General features: G+C 41.9%; 1 protein-coding gene across 9 annotated transcripts in view; it reads left to right on the top strand.

Moving 5' to 3' along the window:
• The window catches only part of HNRNPM (heterogeneous nuclear ribonucleoprotein M), a 39,789-nt gene that overhangs the window by 5,175 nt on the left and 14,899 nt on the right, over window positions 1-19,715 (top strand). For 6 of the 9 annotated variants that reach the window (XM_042977989.1, XM_042977994.1, XM_042977992.1 and 3 more), the window contains exons 2-9: window positions 4,412-4,581; window positions 11,598-11,650; window positions 12,564-12,571; window positions 12,657-12,750; window positions 13,844-14,035; window positions 15,260-15,413; window positions 16,241-16,290; window positions 17,128-17,188. In XM_042977989.1, coding sequence (XP_042833923.1) covers window positions 4,412-4,581; window positions 11,598-11,650; window positions 12,564-12,571; window positions 12,657-12,750; window positions 13,844-14,035; window positions 15,260-15,413; window positions 16,241-16,290; window positions 17,128-17,188 — 782 coding nt within the window. Of the gene's footprint in view, window positions 1-4,411; window positions 4,582-11,597; window positions 11,651-12,563; window positions 12,572-12,656; window positions 12,751-13,843; window positions 14,036-15,259; window positions 15,414-16,240; window positions 16,291-17,127; window positions 17,189-19,715 lie in introns of those variants that run through there. The other 3 variants (XM_042977991.1, XM_042977996.1, XM_007090657.2) reach the window with 2 other exon arrangements.

Below are 19,715 nucleotides of genomic sequence, written 5' to 3'. Positions count from 1 at the left end.
TTCCTCTCCGGGGTACATTTAGAAGTGTCTTGGAGACATCTTTGTTTTTCGCTGTAAGACTGAGGGATGCGGTTGCTACTGGAACCTCTTGGGTAGAGGTCAGGGATGCATGCGGCAGTTCCACACAGCAAAGCTTCTGGCGGGGATGCCCGTAGTGCTGAGGCTGAGAAACCTTGGTGTGGATTAGTTTGCCAGATTAGATTTTCTCAAATACAAACTTTTATATGATGGGATCCTATGTTACACTCCTTGTTTTGGTCTGGTTCGAGTAGGATTGTGTTGAGATTCCCTTTTGTTGCGTATAGTTTTTTACTTTTTGTTGCTGAGTAGTATTTCAGCTTATGGTTCTACTACAATTTGGTTTTTCATTTACCTGTTTAGTAGACAGATTTCCAGTTTCAGGGTATTACAAATGTTGCTGTGAACATTTAGGTACAAGTTTTTGTATGAATATATGCTTTATTTTCTCTTGGATAAGTAGCTGTGAATGATTGGGTCATATGGTAGGTGTGTGTTTAATATTTTTAAGGTCTGTAATCTAAATTTGGGGTATCTGGGAGTAAGCAGTTTATCAATTTCAAAATATAATCCACTTATAAACATTTACTTTTTTTTCTTTAATTTTTTTTTAATGTTTATTTTTTGAGAGAGAGATAGTGTGAGTTGGGTAAGGGCAAAGAGAGAGGGAGACAGCGACTCTGAAGCTGTCCTGATGCTGGGCTCAAACTCCTCAACTGCGAGATCATGACCTGGGACGAAGTTGGCCGCTTAACGGACTGAGCCACCCAGGTGCCCCTACAAACTAACTTCTAAAAGGTTTTCGGAATGAAATGTTATAAATATCTTAGGGCTATAGAAGGATATTCCCCCAATTTTATCCTGAAGATAAGTGAGAAAATCAAATTGGGCATTCAGGATACCACTTTTTTTTTAAGTTTATTTATTTTGAGAGCACAGTCGAGGGAGGAACAGGGAGAAAGAGAATCCCACTTAGGCTCTGCACTGTCAGCACAGAGTGTGATGCAGGCTTGAACTCATGAACCACGAGATCGTGACCTGAACCAAAATCACGAGTTGGGATGCTGAACCGAGTGAACCACCCAGGCACCCCGAGGATACCACTCTTAAAACCCTCACATTCTCCATAGTTGAATGTGTATTTTGAGTGGGATTTCTTTGAGGGTGGTCTGCAATTCTGTCAAGAGGGGTTGGTCGTGTAGATATTACTTGAGACAAAAGAAAAGTTTACAAAGGGGCAGGCACCTGGCTGTTTCAGTCCGTAGAACAGGTGACTTTTGATCTCGGGGTCGTGAGTGCAAGCCTCATGTTGGATGTAGAGATTATGAAAACATTTTTTAAAAAGAAGAATTGGTAGTGATCTTTGGGTTTACGAAAAGGTCAGTTTTTTGGGAAGCTGGAAGTGATGATAGTTCTGACCCCTTTTACTTAGGATGAAACTTCTCCGTGAAAATGATGAGCCAGAGAAGGATTGGGGTACAGAGTGCTGTGCTCACATCTTGGGCATAATCCATATGAGCTGCTTGCTTGATGGTGAGCCATGTGATAGGGATTAACCCCAAACCAAATACCCAGCTTCTGTGGTTAGATTGGGTAGCTAGTTTATTCTCAGCCATAATGATCTGCAGAATGTAGGCTAGACACTTTGTTACCTGCTTTGGATGTAATTAGTTGTTGATACATTTTGTAACTAGTAGATGAACTGAGCAGGTCTGTGAAAACACAGATGCAGCTATTACTGTGTCATGGACTTTGTGTCAGGATGATGTTTTTTAACATAAATCATAGAGTATTTAGGTTTTAAAAGAAACTAGATATTGAAATACTTTTTTATGCACAGACCCTCCCTGTAGGTCCATGAAGGTAGGTTGATCTACATTTTATTGATTTTTACTAACACTTTCCTCCTATCTGCCAGGAACAAGAGACACTTTGGCAAATGTGCTCTTCGGCAGACTTTGGTGTGGGACTTTCGTATGGCATAGACAGGTGGTCTCTGGTGGTTGAGGGATTCCTTTGAGATCTGCTTGTGGTGTGCAGTCAGCCTGAGAAGGATCTCGTGTGAACCTGGGTAGACCGTAGAATTCTAGGAATTTAGAGACTAGAGTGGCCATACCCCTCCACATCTGCCAGCCTCTGTGAAGGAAGTCTATTTATTGCATGTTGGTGTCGTTAAAATCATGGAGGAAGCTGCTTTCCTTACTTTTGCCTAGGAGGATACTTTCACTGGGTTACCACTTGGCACCCTTGTGTTTGGATATGAGGGACCAGCAGAAGAAACTCTGGGGTTTATAAAAAAGTTGCTAAGTTGATAACATTAAAATTTTCCAAGGGGGGTGGCTGGGTGGCTCATTTGGTACGGCATGTGACTCTTGATCTCAGGGTCATGAGTTAAAGCCTCATGGGGGGCATATATAGATTACTTAAAAATTTTTTTTGGGGGTGTCTGGGTGGCTCGGTCGGTTAATCGTCGGACTTCGGCTCAGGTCATGATCTCATGGTCCGTGAGTTCGAGCCCCGCATCAGGCTCTGTGCCAACAGCTCAGAGCCTGGAGCCTGCTTCTGATTCTGTGTCTCCCTCTCTCTCTGACCCTCCCCCGTTCATGCGCTGTTTCTCTCTGTCTCAAAAATAAATAAACATTTAAAAAAAAAAAATTCCCCCCCCCCAAGTAAATACTTCTCTAAGCTATCATCTGGTATTTGAACACTACTTTTCCCATGCAAGGAAGACGTATCCTAGAGTAAAGGTCAGCCCTTTAATTAAACGAAGGTGGGTTTGTAAATCAGTAATAGACAATCTTGGCTTTTTGTTTTTTCCGTTTTAGTCATGGATCACAAAGTCTGCTAAAATCTGTGGTTTGGGAGTTTTCTGCATTTTCACTGGGGGAAAGCATAGGGCTCTGTAAGCAGAAAGTGCAGGACCCAGTGTAGGAAGCAAGAGAACTTCCTGTGTCTGTTGGATCCCCATTTGTTCCTGATCACCTCTTACCGGTGTCTGCCTGTAGTCACAGGGGGCTGAACAAGAGTGGGCAGGCAGCTCATGGAGTAGCTTCACTTGGCCTATGTGTGGGCCCTGCCCTGGCCGCACACACTGGCCCGTTTCTCTGTGCTGTCGCCTAAGTTTCCAGCCTAATGTCTGATTCTGTGCTTTGGAGGTTTGCTTGTGAAACCTTCTAATCTAAGCTGAATTTGTATCTGTAGAGCTTAGAAACGAAGTGTTATGGCATGGAGACTCCTGACACAGAAAGGTAGAGAGTATTATAGGAAAAGCCACGCCAGAAGAACATTCACCCTTTGCTGAAGGTGGGATCGTTGGCTGCATATTGTTTTTTACCTACCTGGGTTGCTCAGACTTTGGTTTTCCTAGGGTTGTATAGAGAATGACTTCTTTACTGTTAAAAAAAAAAATTGTGGTAAAATGTACGTAAAATGTGCCGTTTTAACCATGTTAAGTGTATAGTTCAGGGGAATTAAGTCCAATGTTGAGCATATACCACTGTCCATTTTCAGAACTTTCTTTCTCATCCCAAACAGAAACTCTCATCCATTAAACAGTAACCCCTTTCCCAACTCCCTCCAGCTTCTGGAAACCTCTATTCTGTCTTCCTCTATGTCTGACTTATTTTGCGTAGTATAATGTTTTCAAACTTCATCTGTGTTGCAGCATGTATCAGCATTCCGTGCCTTTTTATGGCTGAAGAATCTCTTTATGGCTGTACCACATTTCTTTATTCCATTCATCTGTTGGTGGACCCTTGGGTTGTTTCCACCTCTTGGCTATTATGAATAACGCTATTTGGTGTACAAGTATTTCCTCCTTCCTGTCACTTCTTTTGGATCTGTACCCAGGAGTAGAATTGTTGGGTCATATGGTAATTATGTGTTTTAACTTTTTGAGTGACTGCCAAGCTTTTCTGTAGTGGCTGTACCATTTTCTATTCCAGCTTAAAAAACATTCCCCCCCCCCCCCCCCCCAAATAAAAAGGTAGTTTTATTTGTGAAGTTAAAGTTGATTGGGCCTATGTGCACCAGCTCATTTCTGTTCCATGAAATCTTGCAAATCTTCCCTTCTTTTTTCCTGTTTCTGGCATGAAATGAAAACACCTTGGGCAGGGAGTTGGCTCCTGGCTCCTATTTCTATCATATCCCCTAGGAATGTGTGAAGGCAGAGGAGAGCACAGTTTATTGGGAATGGCTTCTTGATATGTGGGTTTTAAGGAGTGTGCTACTGTACCTTTCTGCTCTAGGAGCACTGAAGTTTGAATGTCTCAGAACAAAGTCAAGATTAGTCTTGTGATGGATGTAACTATGTGGAATTCTAAATCTGGCAAATCGAATACTGTCTTTCATGTTGTGCTAACATATGGACCCTTTTTTTTCCCTTCGAATTCAGTGAAGGAGAGCGACCTACTCAGAATGAGAAGAGGAAGGAGAAAAACATAAAAAGAGGAGGCAATCGCTTTGAGCCATATGCCAATCCAACTAAAAGATACAGAGCCTTCATTACAAACATACCTTTTGATGTGAAATGGCAGTCACTTAAAGACCTGGTTAAAGAAAAAGGTAATGGTACTGGTGGTCGAGTAGGGTAAGAAGGTCGACGCGTCATCTTTTCTGTGGCTAATTCCTTGGTTATTTTTCGTCAGTGGAAGTTGATCTGGGTAGAGCATTGTGTTCTGTCCAGGCTTGAGAGTTAAGCCGCTTTACCCACCCTACTTTTTTGTGTGGTCATGCACCTGTGTGTCAAACAGGGTGGTTTGTATGGTCCTTTGGCCTACAAATGATTTTACTGGCTTAATATGGTTAATAGGACTTTGATTAAGCTTGAGGGGAACCTCTTTGTGTTAAGGAAATTTTTTGATTTCTTCATATTAGGTGGGAGAGGTTTTCCTTTAAAAATTTTTTTTTAGCTTTTTAATTCTGGAGGGAAGGTAGTTTGTTTAAATTTTGTGGATGTCTTCCTGGGATCAAAATTTGGTAGTTGGAACTTGCGCTGCTCAGCTTCTAAATTCTACAACATGAGCTTGTATTTAAACTTGGGCTTTTTCCACCCTGGGAAGAAACACGGGTTAGGTTGGCAATTGGACAGCTCAAAAGAAGGCATCTGCCGGGCAGTGCCGTTCTTGCCGGCAAACGCCAGTAGCGGCCCGGTGTCCCGGGCCAGCTCTGCTGCCACCAGGAGGTCCTAGGAGGCCGGCTGTCCCTGTGGTCCTCTGCCTCACCCCCTGTGCACACCATACGGATCCTCTTTTCACATTCTCGTTCTGCTTTTGTCTTCTTCCTTTCCTGATTCTTGGCCCTGCTGGTGGCACTCAGGGCTGAAGAGATTGCTCAGCCCTGGTTTAGACGAAACTATTGATAGAGAACAATTTGTCTGATGCCTTGAGGTCTCCCCCAAGGGAAACTAGAATCAAATTACCCTTAAATGGAGTCTTTTTGAAGGACTGAAAGTTACTGGTTTTCTGGAGCATTCATAACGAAAAGAGATGCAAGTTTGAATTGTCCAATGATTAACATTTCAGTGGCAGAGATGCCACTTGGCTAGGCCATTTTGGTATGTGTACTGGTGCTCCCAGCATCGGGTTTCGAAATTATGACTGGCCCACTGCCGTCCTTGTCCCATCCATGACGTGCCAGAAGCACTGGGCCCCGTGAACTTCTCTGTACAGTCATGTAGGCTGCTCCCGTGTAGTAGTTCTCCAGATAACACGGAGGGAAAAATGTTTCGGTGTGAGATTTGTTTTCCTGCCTCGATCAGCCAAATCATTCCTGCCAATGCTCCTAGGGCAAGAGTGAAGTTTCTTCTTTTTGTCTGAAGGGCGTGTCCTGTGGCATCCCAGATGCAGTGTTCTTGGTTTTTGGGACTGCTGCTTCAATACAAGCTTAGAATTTCTGTACAGTACAGTTGGGTCTCATTCGAATTAGTTTTTGGAATAACTCCCAAATTTGTGTTTTTGTGATTTGGTTGAACCGCTGAATTGCTACTTCCATTGATAATAAGGTATAGTAGTTCCAAGAACCAGGAATGTGGCTTTGAAAACGCAATTGTTAGAATTTTGTAAGAGATGGCAGGCCAAATTATTTTTTATTTTTAGGAGTGTGTGAACCAGTTTTGGGACATGATGGATAAAGTAGGTGACATTTTTACTGCTTTACCATTCAGTAATTCAGTTTTGGAAGCCTTAAAGCTGGTAGCAGCAGCAGCCATGACGTTTCTGGATGTAGAAGCAGTTCACCTCAATTTCCTATTTTGCACTGTATTAAGTGTGGGGCCAGCCTGGTGGTTTATTCGGATACTTCCAAACTGGTTCTCATATTCCCCTGGCATACTGCTATGAATGCCCTGGCTCAGCCCTTTCAGTGTATTTTTTTGGTGGTGTAACTTAGAATTACAGGTGTGCAGTAAATCAGTTATTTTAAACAAATCTTAAAATGTTCTTGTTTAGAGCTCCCCTGTATAGGTTAAATTAATTATTTTTCTGTTTCAGTTATTTGCAGTATTGTATTGTGGGTAAAGGGAATTCATAAGAGAAAGGTAATTTTTTATGGTAATGCTTCTGTTCAGCATGGGAAGTCTGAAGTTTACTGTTCACGTACATAGGCCTCCTTAAAAATGTTTTTATTTTTATTATGAGATTTAAAATTACAGTTTTATTCGTTTCTTGGTATGCTGAAAACGTGTAGGTGCTTATTGGAAATCTGTAGTATTTACTTGAAACCTGTTGCAAGTAAGTTTTTATTTTTTGAAGGCCTGTTGCCGCAGCTAGGGACAGTTAGCACCCTAAAAGCGTCAGTCTCAAGGTAATCTCCAGAGTGGACCAGCTGCAGAGACCTGGCTTGTTATAACCCAGACGCTTTTTATTGGTCTGCCTTTTAAGAGTTTTGCTGTTTCAGGAAACCAGTGGAATAAGCTTCATTAGTTGTCTTCAACTGAAAGGTCTGGGAAATGTCCTGTCACTGCAACACTGTCTGATTGCCGCCTCTCAGAACTAAACTAGCTTTAAAGTGGCATGACCAGAGCTTTTCTAAGGCTAATCATGCCTGAAATTGCCTCTTGTACCCCTCCGTGATTCCTGATCTTTACCCCCTTACATGGCCACCGGGCGTATGTTGTCCATCTTAAGTTTTAGCCTTTGGCAACATTCTAGGACATCCTATTAATGACACTTGTATTCTGTGAATTGGTCACTTTGCCTTTTCCCCTGGATGGGGTCACAAAGCTTGTTTGGTGCCCAGCTGTTTGGTAACACTATCATGAAATCAGCATCACTGAGTTTAAAGAGAAAATGCATGGAAAGCTTGTTTTGTCCTGAGTCGGGCTGCCTTTTCTGCTCACTACCCACCCATCCCCATCCCCCTATATTGGTCAGGGATGTGGCTTCAACAGTTTTCACAGCCCATAGAATTGAACGCTGAACTTTCCTCTTCCTGTTCTAAGTGTCCTGATGGAACAAAGGAAAGGTTTCTATTGTCCTTTCTCTTGACCATGTTTATTTTTAACGGAGATATTACATGGAACAAATAAATGGCTGCTGTGGACACCAAAGAGTTGCTGGGTTGAAACCAAATTGAGAGTCAGGGTAATAGGAAATTTGAATTGGTGATTGTCACACCAGGTCCCAGTCACCCAGTTTTCACCCCTTGACAGATTGGAATCACGTTGCAGGTGTTTGACCTTAAGGACTGGGTGAAAAACGGCGCTCTGGGGAATTTACACTTGGTGCTGTGCTGCGTTACTGGGAAGTCCTGTGTGGATGAATAAAAGCTCCTTATTGGCTATTGGGCTGCTTGTTCTTGTTCTCCTGGCCTGACCAGGTAGTTGGCACATCGAGGTGGGGCGGTTGTAACCAGACAGGCCTGAGTTGGACCTGCCCTGAGTAAACAGCACAGTTGGAGGAATAAAGGAAAGTCCATGATGGAGTTTACTCTCAATCAATCCCAAGTTTATCAGCAGTCAGGTTGACCTGTGTAAGCAAGGATTTCTTTAAGCACTTAATCCTGTCCTCATTTAATGCATCACTCTAAGTAAATTTCAGATTCCAGCTGACAGAAAACTGAGGCCCAGAGGGCAAGTGTAGTCCAGAAGAAAGTCTCCCTTGGCCCTTGAAGACAACCTGTGTTGTGGATTTATGGAGCCGAACTTTATTTTCAATTTAAGTAAAAATCCATATCCAGTCCTTTTGTTCCTTTGTGTTTTCCTGTTTTGTAAATTCAGCCTGCATTTTTTAAAGAATTATGCTAAAACATCTATATCTGGGGGTACTTGGGTTGAACCTGGACAGTGTAGCCTGCCTCAGCTTACTTGGTAGGTTTTGGTTTAGTTAGAGAGGTAGTGCTCTTCAGCTTTTGCTATGAAAGTAGCAAGAACGGGCTCCATAAGTATCCAGTTTGTCCATTAAGTTAAGTAGACATCGTGTAGAATAATTATTTTGCCACGTTTCATGTTGTCTATGTATTAAAGATACAAGTTAAAATACTCATTTGTTCCGTGCACCCCTCTATGAGAGCAGCCAGCTGAGACTTGAAATGTGTTTGAGGGGAATGCATTTGATAACATACCCTACTTTTGAGCCTTCCCCCTCCAACCCCATCTTTTAAATTATAGGCCTTTTCACATGTGAATTCTCTTCAGTGAAGTTTTGGCCTCCATACGTCATCTTTTTGGGGGGGGGGGTCAGTTTCAGAGTAAATGAGAATACAGAAACAAATACTCTTGGTGATAAAAATATGAGCGGGAGTGTTAAATCACAGTAGCTCCTAGGGACTTCCTGACTTCATTTTGGGTTGCGTGTTCATTCTGCTGATCCTCATGATGTGTTTTATTCTTGAGGCAATGCTTTTAATAATCCATGTAAATGTTGGTTAAAGGTGACTTGGAGCATTTTAAACTAAAGGTAGGTGATAACCTTTGTCAGATTTTTCGAAGTCTTAGTTTTTTCATATAGATGTTTTGATGTTTAAAGCTCAGAAGGATTTCCTAGCACCTCCTCTTGAGATTCCATGGATTCCATCCATGTTCAGGAAGGGAGAGGAACAACTGTATTTTTCATCAGTACCTGCGAGTTCCATTTCAGAGAGACTTGCTACTTACTGCCAATTTGTTACCTCTGCCTCTCAGTCCTAGCTCCTCTGCTGTGGTGGATTTGCTTTCTTAAACGTAGTTTCATTGGCTGCGAGCAGACTGTGCATGGTTGGCAGATTTTACCTTCAGAGTTTTGTTGCTAGTTGTTCGGACTGAACAGGTTTTTGTTTTAATCCTGTAGAACTGAAAAGAGAGGTGGTCCTCATTATATCTTCCTCTAGGGAAGTACGAACTAGCACCTGTTGCGTATGTTGTATACTGATTTGCTTACATCTCTGAATCAAGGCAGTCTCTCAGGGTAGAGATTGGCAATTGACGAGGGACACGATTATTCTTAACGGTCCTCAGGAACAGCACTACTCGTGCTAGAGCCACGATGACTTCCTAATCTGTGGCTAAACGGACAGGGTGGAGGGTTTTTTTAATGTAATTTTTTTGTTTTTACTGAACAACTATACCATTTGGGGGGAAAAATAAGAAAGGACATTTTAAACAAAGTTTTGGTGCTAAGGATTGAAGTTGGATGTGTGCCATCACTAGAATGTTAAGTGGGCAAAGCCCTAATTTCTGAACCTGGCTTTTTGGAAAAAAGTTTGGTTTGGACTTGGTTTCTAGGGTGCAATGACAGTTTTGATAAAGTGTCTTTATGGACACGGACTAGATACTTATCAAACGCAACAGTATTTGAATTCTGACAACATAGTTGTCTTGAGTTAGAGATTGTGATTATTTAGTTTTAAGGTCACTAGGTGGTAGTCCCCGCTTGTAGAAAATAAATTTGAGGTCTCTTCACTGTCTTGACATTACTTGGCATTTTTATCAAAGTGGAGATAAAGGCTGTTGGTCCTCAAATGGCTGCTGCTGTTGAAATGAATGGCTGTTTAAAAACATGGCCTCAGGAATGGCCACAACTTTTTTGGAATTGCTTTCCTTTTGTAAGGGTGAAATAAAGCCAATTTGTATGACTGTCCCTTGGCTGATCATTTTCAGTTTGCCCCACAGGAGTACATACTCCAAAAGTTAAATTACACCAGCCCCTATTTCCACTCGTTTCTTTGCACTCATTCTCCTTCCTGTTTTGTGCACAGTGCTGGTCTGGTTCTGTAACGTACCAAAAAAAGACAAGGGGAGGTGACTTTGAACACTTGGCCTTCTTGTTGTCAATGGCCATGCAAGTATATTGCTAATAAATACTCCCTTCAAATTGTTAATTTTTAGAAGTAATTTTTTCCTACTTTACATTCACATCATTCCTTGATGTATTTTAAATTCCTTATGATTTTAATTTCCTTTGGACAAATGAATTAGAATAGGCAGGACTTGTCAAGGCCATTAAGAGGCTTACGTTTACCCTTGTACTGTTAAACCAAACTTGAACACTGAATTGGAGAAGGCTTTACTATCATAAAGATAATCCTTTTTCAAAAAGGATATTCCTGAGTACAAAACCACTTGCTTGACTTTGGAGAGCCCGCTTAGAGATTTTTCTCCAAGTTAACACTTTAAATTTCTGTTCTTTTTGTGCCATCTTCAAGTTCAGCAGCCATTTTGGTGGTTGTCGTCTTGATGGGTTCTAACATCTGGTCATGGTGGTCATGAATTGGCAATCCAAACCTTGAGGAAAATCTGTGGAACCTTTTGAAATGCTTCATTTTTAACCCCTTCCCCACCTTTGTGTAGATTAGAATCCTGTGTCTTAACTGTTAGTTGCAAACTGAGCTCTGAATTCACATTTATCTTTGTCTTTCAATGGGAAGGTTGAAAAAGCAGGAGGAATAAAAGCCTGCCTTAACTCACCGAAGAGAATCCAGATGCTGCTCTGGTTTTGCGATCGGATACTCGAACATCCTCCTTCTGACCACTATGGAGCCTAGTGCTGTGCGCAGGACCAGCTACAGATTTTGTGGGGCCCCGTGCAAAATGAAAACGCGAGGTGCCTCGTTAAAAAACTAAGAATTTTGTGATAACAGCAGCATTAAACTATGCACGTGGCCCTCTTGAATGCAGGGCTTTGTGCACTCCTGTAGCCGCCCCTTTGGGCATGTGTGCGTGCACATCCTTGGATTTAGCAGTTGAGCTCAGTTCAGTGGCATTGCAGCCTGTGTGCTGTTTACCTGTTTTCACCAGTAAGAGTGTACGTGCAAAACTGTTTTCCTCCTTTCCCCAAAAAAGTGAATCACGCAGACTTCTTTCCTATAGATTTGGATTGCCTCTAGTCATGAATGAGTATTTCAGACAGGGAAATTGATACGGAAATCTGTGGAAATAGCTTGTTTGTGGTGGGAGGAAAATCAAGGACATAATTGTTAACGAGTCTCACCTACTTTTACTGCACACCTGTAATGCCTAGTTTGGTGGTTTAGAGAATATGGAGTGTTTCTGGGCTTTCTTATAAGGCAGAGGCTCCATACAAGGTTGCTGATGATTGTTCTAAATTCCCATTGTTTTCTTGGCTTTTCTCCCTTGGTTTATGTGTCGTCTGGAAACTGATTTGTAGTTGGTGAGGTAACATACGTGGAGCTCTTAATGGACGCTGAAGGAAAGTCAAGGGTAAGTGTCTGAGAGAATTTCTTCTGTGGATTTACTACTTGAAAAATGTAACTGTATGGTGGCGTGGAATCGAATGAAATCAGGAAGGCAGTGAGTGCTCATGTTATAGTAGCTATGTTTGATTTTTGCCAAACATTTGAGTGGGGTGGGAGGGGATTTGCAAACGGGAGTCCCGCTTTTCCAAATGGCTGGCCAAAGAGCTTTTTGGTATTCTGTTTGGATGCCCAATTTGGATAACTGGGGACCAATAGCAGCATTGTCTCTTTGTTAACAGAGGAATTGGCTGTGTGTGAATTATGCATGGAATTTTAGCGGTGGTATATTAATGTAAAACGTGTGTTCTTGTCTAGAAAATGTTACTCTTGGTCGTTTGCTGAATTTGAAAGTTGTGTGAACCAAAGATTCCGAAAAGTTGCCTTTGTGCCAGTAAATTGTAAAACAATTATTAAAACCTGAATGTTTAAAATTGGCCTAGTTTAAAGAGAAAATTAAATTATTTTGTCGTGCAATAGAATGGCTTAGAATAATCAAAAGGATGAGCTTTAATTTACGGAAGGGATGGATTTAGGAGGAGTATGATAAGGAATTGATTTGAGTACAGAGAGAAGCAGATCTAAAGTTTGTGTGATTTCTTGGAGAACCTGAATTTAGGTCTGCTTATTACAACTTCAGCAGCTATAGTGCAATGCTGGTAATGTGCAGGCAGAGGAGGTAACAAGGAGCCCAGCTTTTAATAAGGAAGGCTAGGCGAGTCATTCCTGTGAGCTTCCCCTTAGAAGGGTTGATATAAAAACTAACCTTGTTATATAAATCGTATTTTTAATTTATATAATTGTCATTGGTATTTACTATGTTTTTCTTTTTTTTCCCCTCTTTCCTTGCTCTTCTGACTGGTCTGTGGCTTCCTCCAAAGGGATGTGCGTAAGTATTGTCTAGTTACTTATTGGCAATTGAGCCTTCTCAATTGTAGGACCGGTTTCACTCATCTCCTTTTGGCTCTTCATAGCGTTGTTGAATTCAAGATGGAAGAAAGCATGAAAAAGGCTGCGGAAGTTCTAAACAAGCATAGTCTGAGTGGAAGACCACTGAAAGTCAAAGAAGTAAGCTCTTGAAACAATGTGGATATCATTTATAATTGTCGAGTTGTCCCTGTTTGGAGTTAGGAAAAGACAAAAATAATCCTTGACTGCATTTTACGGAGCAGACCAACCTGTTGTTTTTAATGAAGAGGGCCAGTCACAGGCTTCAGCAGTCAACTCCTGTAGGAACTTGGAATAATGATGGAGCACGTCCTGAGCAACTGCTGTCTTCCCGATGTCTGTGATTTGTCTTAGACCAGCCTACCTTGTTTTATTGATCAGGGGCACTTGGACTGAGCCCCTGGTTGGTGTATGTGTTTGTGGGTGTGTATGTGTGTGTGTGTTAAGGGATTCTACACCTAAAGTTTTACCCAGCCTGAACCCGATTTCTTAGCCCACCTTTTTTCTTTTTTAAAGCGAGTTTATCATTACTCAAATCCACTTTGGTATTTAATCCAAAGCAGATACCTTCTCTCCCTTGAGAAAGCGGGAAGTTTTTATGATTAAATCCCTCCCTTGTTTTTACCTTTCCTTCTTAGAGGAAGATTAATATATTCAGAGCTCAGAGAGTAGAGCACAGTAGGGGCTAAGGTTTCTTTGGGCTGAAGAGACACATGAAAGGGCAAAGAGTTCAAGACTAGTGTCAATGCCAGAGTTTCATACACCTGTCCAGACCTTACACGAGTCAGACGCCTGCATAACATGAAGGATGGAGTACCTCGGTGATCTAGAACTGCGTTTTCAAACTTTTGGAAAAATCACTGATGGGGTTAACAGAACCCCGTTGAAAATTAGTGAGATTCAACTATACCAAGCCTATGAAGATCTTATTTCAGTCTGGAAGTGTTCTGTGTTCTATCAACTAATCTTGTCATCTGCCACTCAGTTCAACTGATAGCTAAATTTGACACCTTTCCTTTTGGCCTCGTTCCTTTGGCTGGAATTCTTCTAACCTGATGGTTGAGTTCGTTTGAATTTCTTGTTATAGATTTCAAGAAATACTTTTCCAAACAACCTCTCAATCTCTGGAGTTTTGGGAATATCACTTTTTGTGAGATCATGGTCTTAGTTGTCACTGGGTCAGTTAAATGTAACACTTTTGTGCTTGTTTTAGGATCCTGATGGTGAACATGCCAGGAGAGCAATGCAAAAGGTGATGGCTACGACTGGTGGGATGGGTATGGGACCAGGTGGCCCAGGAATGATTAATATCCCACCCAGTATCCTAAATAATCCTAACATCCCAAATGAGATTATCCATGCATTACAGGCTGGAAGACTTGGAAGCACAGTATTTGTAGCAAATGTAAGTAAACGGAAACCTTGTCTAAGGTAGAAAAGTCAGAGCTTTATGATAGTTTTGTTAATATGTTATAAAAGTAGTTCTGATATTTGAGAAGAACAATTGAAAAGAGGGTTCTGCTGTCGTCTTCTTCTGTTTAAGAAACAAACATCTTTGAAGTTGGGCTTTGTCCCACAGTGACCCTGTAGTGATCAGTCACACAGGCTTGACCATGGTCCCACTGGGGTCATGTTCACTGGCTTTTGCTGGTTATAAAAGTGGCAGCTGAGTCTGCATTCCCTGCGGGTGCAGGCCAAAAAAGTATATGAACCAAGCTGACGTTCCATCCCTCCTCTTGTGTTTGGGATGAAAGATAATGCCTTTGCCATTTGCAAAGGGAAATATTTTTAAAGAAAAATGCATTGGGAAGGATGATGGTAAACTTTAGCTGGGGAACAAAAAAGGTTTTTTTTTTGTTTGTTTTTGTTTTTTTGTTTTTTTGTTTTGGTTCAGAGTAAGCATTAATTTGAAAGGCATGAGGTGACTTAACCTGTTCTTCTGGAGAAAAGAGACAGTGACTAACAGTTAAGGCCAGGCTTCATAATCGTATCTGAAAAATTCTACTGTGGTGGGATAAGTCCTTGTGACTTTATTTATTTATTTATTTATTTATTGTATTTATTTATTTATTTTTGAGAGAGAGAGAGAGAGAGAGAGAGCGAGCACGAGCAGGGGAGAGGGGCAGAAGGACAGAGAATCTCAAACAGGCTCCATGCTCAGCAAAGGGGCTCGATCCCATGACCGTGGGGATCATGACCTGAGCTGATATCAAGAGTCGACCCTCAACTGACTGAGCCATCCAGGCGCTCCTGTGACATTATTTAAAATAAAATAATAAAATAAAAAAAATTTTTTTTAAATGTTTTTATTTATTTTCGAAGGAGAGAGGGAGACAGAGCATGAGCGGGGGAGGAGTGGAGAGAGAGGGAGACACAGAATTTGAAGCAGGCTCCAGGCTCTAAGCTGTCAGCACAGAGCCTGACGCGGGGCTCGAACCCACGAACTGTGAGATCATGACCTGAGCTGAAGTTGGACGGTTAACTGACTGAGCCACCCAGGCACCCCTGTGACGTTATTTTTAAATGTTTGTTTCCAACCAGAGCATATTGTGTTCAATATGTTACGGGTTCAAACTGTTTTTTCTTGAGATGTCTACATTGAGATTTTTCTCTCCTTTCTCTTGATTAGCTGGATTATAAAGTTGGCTGGAAGAAGCTGAAGGAAGTTTTTAGTATGGCTGGTGTGGTGGTCCGAGCAGACATTCTTGAGGATAAAGATGGAAAAAGTCGTGGAATAGGCACTGTTACTTTTGAACAGTCCATTGAAGCTGTGCAAGCTATATGTATCCTTTTATCAGAATTCAACTCTTGGTGAACAGTTTGGCCTTAAATATTGCATGAATAACACAGGTTTTTGGGGAGGAAGTGGTAACTGTGTGTGTATTTCCTAAATGACCATAGGGATTGCATTACTGTGGAATGTAAAAGTTGTCTGTGATGGAATTGATTCAGTACTGCATAAATAGAAAATAGGCACATGCCCGTGAGTGGTCTTTTCCAGTGTTCTCTTTTTAGAGTCTGGTTTGAAGGGAGAAGTCTAAAGAATACGCCACTGGAGAGAAATTCGGTTGTTAACATATTTCACTTATAAGTCCTTGGCTGTATTTCTCCAATGGATTGACATCATTCTAGAAATACTTCTCTCTCTCTGATCCTAAGCTGGTTACCCTGGAGTTTTATCTTTGTAGTCACAGCGGAGAATGCCACACATGAACACAGTCATTAAACTTGGACAAGACTTTTACTGTGTGTCTTACCCAGAAAACATGGTACTTGAAAAAATATATGGGACTTGGCCCATTGGACTCATACAAAAAACTGACGCCAGTACCTAAGAGGACGGTTTAGTGAGAAGTGTGGGGTTCTATGAGTGGAGCTCTACACCTAAGGAGTAAGCTGACACTTCCTTCCCTGTCCCTTGAGCTTTATTTATTGTTGCTTTTATGGTTCATGTAGAAACAAAGATTTTAAAAGTTTAATGAAGAACCAAAATTGCTCATAAATTCACTACTTAGAGGGGCTGGTAGCAGTTGGAGCATTTTTCTCTTCTGTGTTTCTCTCCTGTGCATGTTTTTAGAATTGCGAGAAATAGCCTTAATTGTAATATCAGCTATGTTTAATGGTCAACTGCTATTTGATAGACCAATGCACGTGAAAATGGTAAGTTAATAGGATCTCTTTCTCCATAATATATTCAAATAAGTCTAGCAGTAACATGGGAATATTAAGAGTGTACATAGCTATTATACTATATTTATGGATCAGTCTAAGTTAAAAAAGTTGCAGTATGTTGAGCAAATCTATGGCAGAAACACAGCTCTTCAGATATATTTCCCTTTTGCACAGTTGCCTGTTAACTGACATGGTCAGGAGATCAGTTGAGTATCCTGCTCAAGCAAGTGATCAAGTTCAAAGAACGGTTATGTACATGGGGTTCTACTCTTCAGGGTATCTCATTATAATGTTTAGCATTTTATCTGTTGTGAATGTAATTAAGTCTTTGATTCACACAGCCTTTCAGGTTCTGTTGAAGCGCTTCATTATAAACATTATCCCTGCTTTGGCTGTGCCAGGATAATAGTGAATTAATACAAGCATGACTAGAATATGCTGAGGGCAATCTGGTGAGGGCTCAGATTCAAGAAGAAAATAAAGGGAACTGTAAAGGGATATTTTAGCTACTTTAAGCATTCAGTTTAGTTTTTTGAATAGATTATTGCTTTACATGGCTTAAAAAGCATGAAGATACAGGGTGAGAGTCTTTCCCTTACTTTGTGCCCAGGTCCCTTTCATCCCCCCCTAGTAACGTGGATGCATATTTTTGTCCTTTTTACATAAGGGTGCAAGTACTCTGTGTATTTCTTTTTGTACTTGTATGTTATTTCGTGGCATGGGTGGATCATAATTTAGCTAGTTCTCTGTCATTGGGAGTTGTTTCCATCTGTTGTTGTTGTAAGCTGTGCTTTAATACTGAGATTTACTCACTTTCTCTTTCAGGATGAGAGGGCCTTACCAAAGGGAGATTTTTTCCCTCCTGAGCGTCCACAGCAACTTCCCCGTAAGTGTCTCAGTATGGCTTAGTTTTTGAATTTGATCAGTACTGACCGGAGAACTACACTTACCCTTGAGCTTGCGCCATGTGATTCTGCAGTGCTCTTGATCATTCTTGTGGGAAAGGTTCAAAAAGGGGTTTGTGGTAATTTTCTTCCCCCTGTAGATTCTTCAGGGTGCAATACGAGCAGAGAGATTCACAACTTAGGAAGGGTGGTTAGGATTACTCTGTGGTGAGGCAGACTACATCCTCTAAGATGTAGTTGGGTGTTTTGAAAGTGTCCTGTGGAAGGAAGAACCAGAAACTGGAAAGGAATTAAAATCAGGTTGCCCGTGGGATCAGAAGAGATTGGTTAGCACAGTGTGGCTCAGCGTGGTTCTACTCTTAGGTATACGTCGAAGAACTGAAAACTGTGTCTCCATAAACATTCATGTGGGTGTTCCTAGCACCGTGATTTCAGTTGATAAATGGATAGAAGTGGTAAATTTATATGATGGAGTAGTACTCGGCCATAAAAAGGAACCAAGTACTGATACCTGCCACGGCGTGGATGCACCTTGATTCCATCTGTAGGAAATGTCCAAAAAAAGACAAATCCACCTACAGAAAGTAGATTAGTGGTTGCCAGGGGAGAGGGGTAAGTGGAGAGTTGTTTTTGGGGTGATGACAGTGTTTTGGAATTAGATGATGGTGATAGTTGTATGTACGAAAAATCCCTGAACTGTACACTTTGAATGGGGGCATCTTATGTGAAGTACGGTGATCCATATTTTTATATGGGGTCACGTGAAACATCCAGGTGAAAGTCTGTCCCGTGACAGGGAAGACTAGGTGACCAGTCACCTCAAAGATGGAAGTGGTGCATATTAGTGAAGCCTTAGGCCCTCTTTCTGACAAGCCCACAGGGCTGTGCGGAGCCTGGGCATAGGCAGCAGTGAGAGTGCTGGCCTCCAGCAGCAAGAAGGGCTGGGGAGTCCGTAGGAAGCATGGGAGTTAGGTGGCAGTGGGAGGGGAGGGGCTCGCTTGTGCTTTGTTGGGAGAACTTCCTAGCAGATGGGGCAGTTGGGGTGGGTGTCTGTTTGGAGGGCCAGGGAGTGTCTCTGGTCTGGAGTGGGGACTCAGGCCTAAGGCCCAGCATCAGATGGATTGAATGAGAACCTAGACAAGAACACTAACAGGAGTGCCTTTGTGGTTTAACATTATTGGAAGCATAAATGAGGCAGATTTCGAGGGGAGGTCAGAGGCTTCAAGAATAGATGGCTTAGTTGAAAATTTAATATTTTTTAGAGAAGTACCACATATCCTTGCCCTAATCAATGTGGTCACTTGCCATGATCACTCAGGATCAGAGTGATGGCTCTTACTGACGTTTGTGCCTAGAGGAAGTGGGATGAGGGCTGTTTGAGAGCCTTGGCTGGCACACATTGGGCCCCAGGGAGCCCATTATCCATGACTCTTGGTCTCCCAACACATTTCAGAGGGTTGACTTCAAAATCTTCAGTCCCTTAGGGAGTAAGTAACCTTGGTGATCTCTCGCTTGCTGTTTCTATGCAGTTTAAAAACACTAGTCTGTTAAAACAGATTAAATATCTGGGAACTGGTATCAAGGTTCTTTTTAAGGTATTATTATTACTTTTAATGAACTTGGTTACCATTTAAAACCTGGTCTTGGTTTAAGCGTCAGGCCAAGGTCACTCAGAGCACCGCAAGTGTCTTGCACTGTCTGGTCTTGTTTGCTCTTTTGAGACCAGTCTGTATTCTTACATCCCTGCTTGTGTGTGTGGGCATGGAGTTGAGAGCAGACTGGGTATTGATCCACAGGTTAGGAAGCTTTCTGGGCAGAAGAGAACAGTAGTTTCATTGTTGCTACAACCACCTGTAGAGTCAGAATAGTGTATGCCCAGTGTATTAACTGGCTGGTTTATTCCATTGTTTTTTCTTGGGGAAAGTCCTTTGGGCTACCAGGTTGTGAGGTGGTGATTGGGCACATTTGCACTGCTGGCCACCCGATGTCCTTAATTGCCTTATTTATTTGTTTGTTTAAATTTATTCATTTTGGGAGAGAGCAAGCAGGGGACAGGCAGAGTGGGAGGGAGAGAATCCCAAGCAGGCTCTGCACTGTCAGCACGGAGCCTGATGCAGGGCTCGAACCCATGAAATGTTGAGACCAAGACCTGAGCTGAATCCAAGAGTCGGATGCTTAACTGGCTGAGCCACCCAGGCGCCCCTCCTTTTTAACCTTTTAAAAAATGTTTATTTTTGAGAGAGAGAGCATGAGAGGGGGAGGGACAGAGAGAAGGGGAGACAGAGGGTCTGAAGCGGGCTCCATGCTGACAGCAGAGAGCCTGATTTGGGGCTCAAACTCAAAAACCGTGGGATTACGACCTGAGCTAAAAGTCAGACACTTAACTGACTGAGCCACCCAGGTGTCCCCTTAATTGCCTGTTGTAATTAAACATTTCTCAGTTTGAGATTTGGGGAAATGAATAAGTGTCTGTGATTCTTATATTTGAGTTCATAATTCTCTGTAATT

Source organism: Panthera tigris, chromosome A2, assembly GCF_018350195.1.
Source record: "Panthera tigris isolate Pti1 chromosome A2, P.tigris_Pti1_mat1.1, whole genome shotgun sequence".
NCBI classification, from domain to species: Eukaryota; Metazoa; Chordata; class Mammalia; order Carnivora; family Felidae; genus Panthera; species Panthera tigris.
Note: the sequence above shows the minus strand (reverse complement) of the source record. Positions and strands in the feature narration are given on the sequence as shown.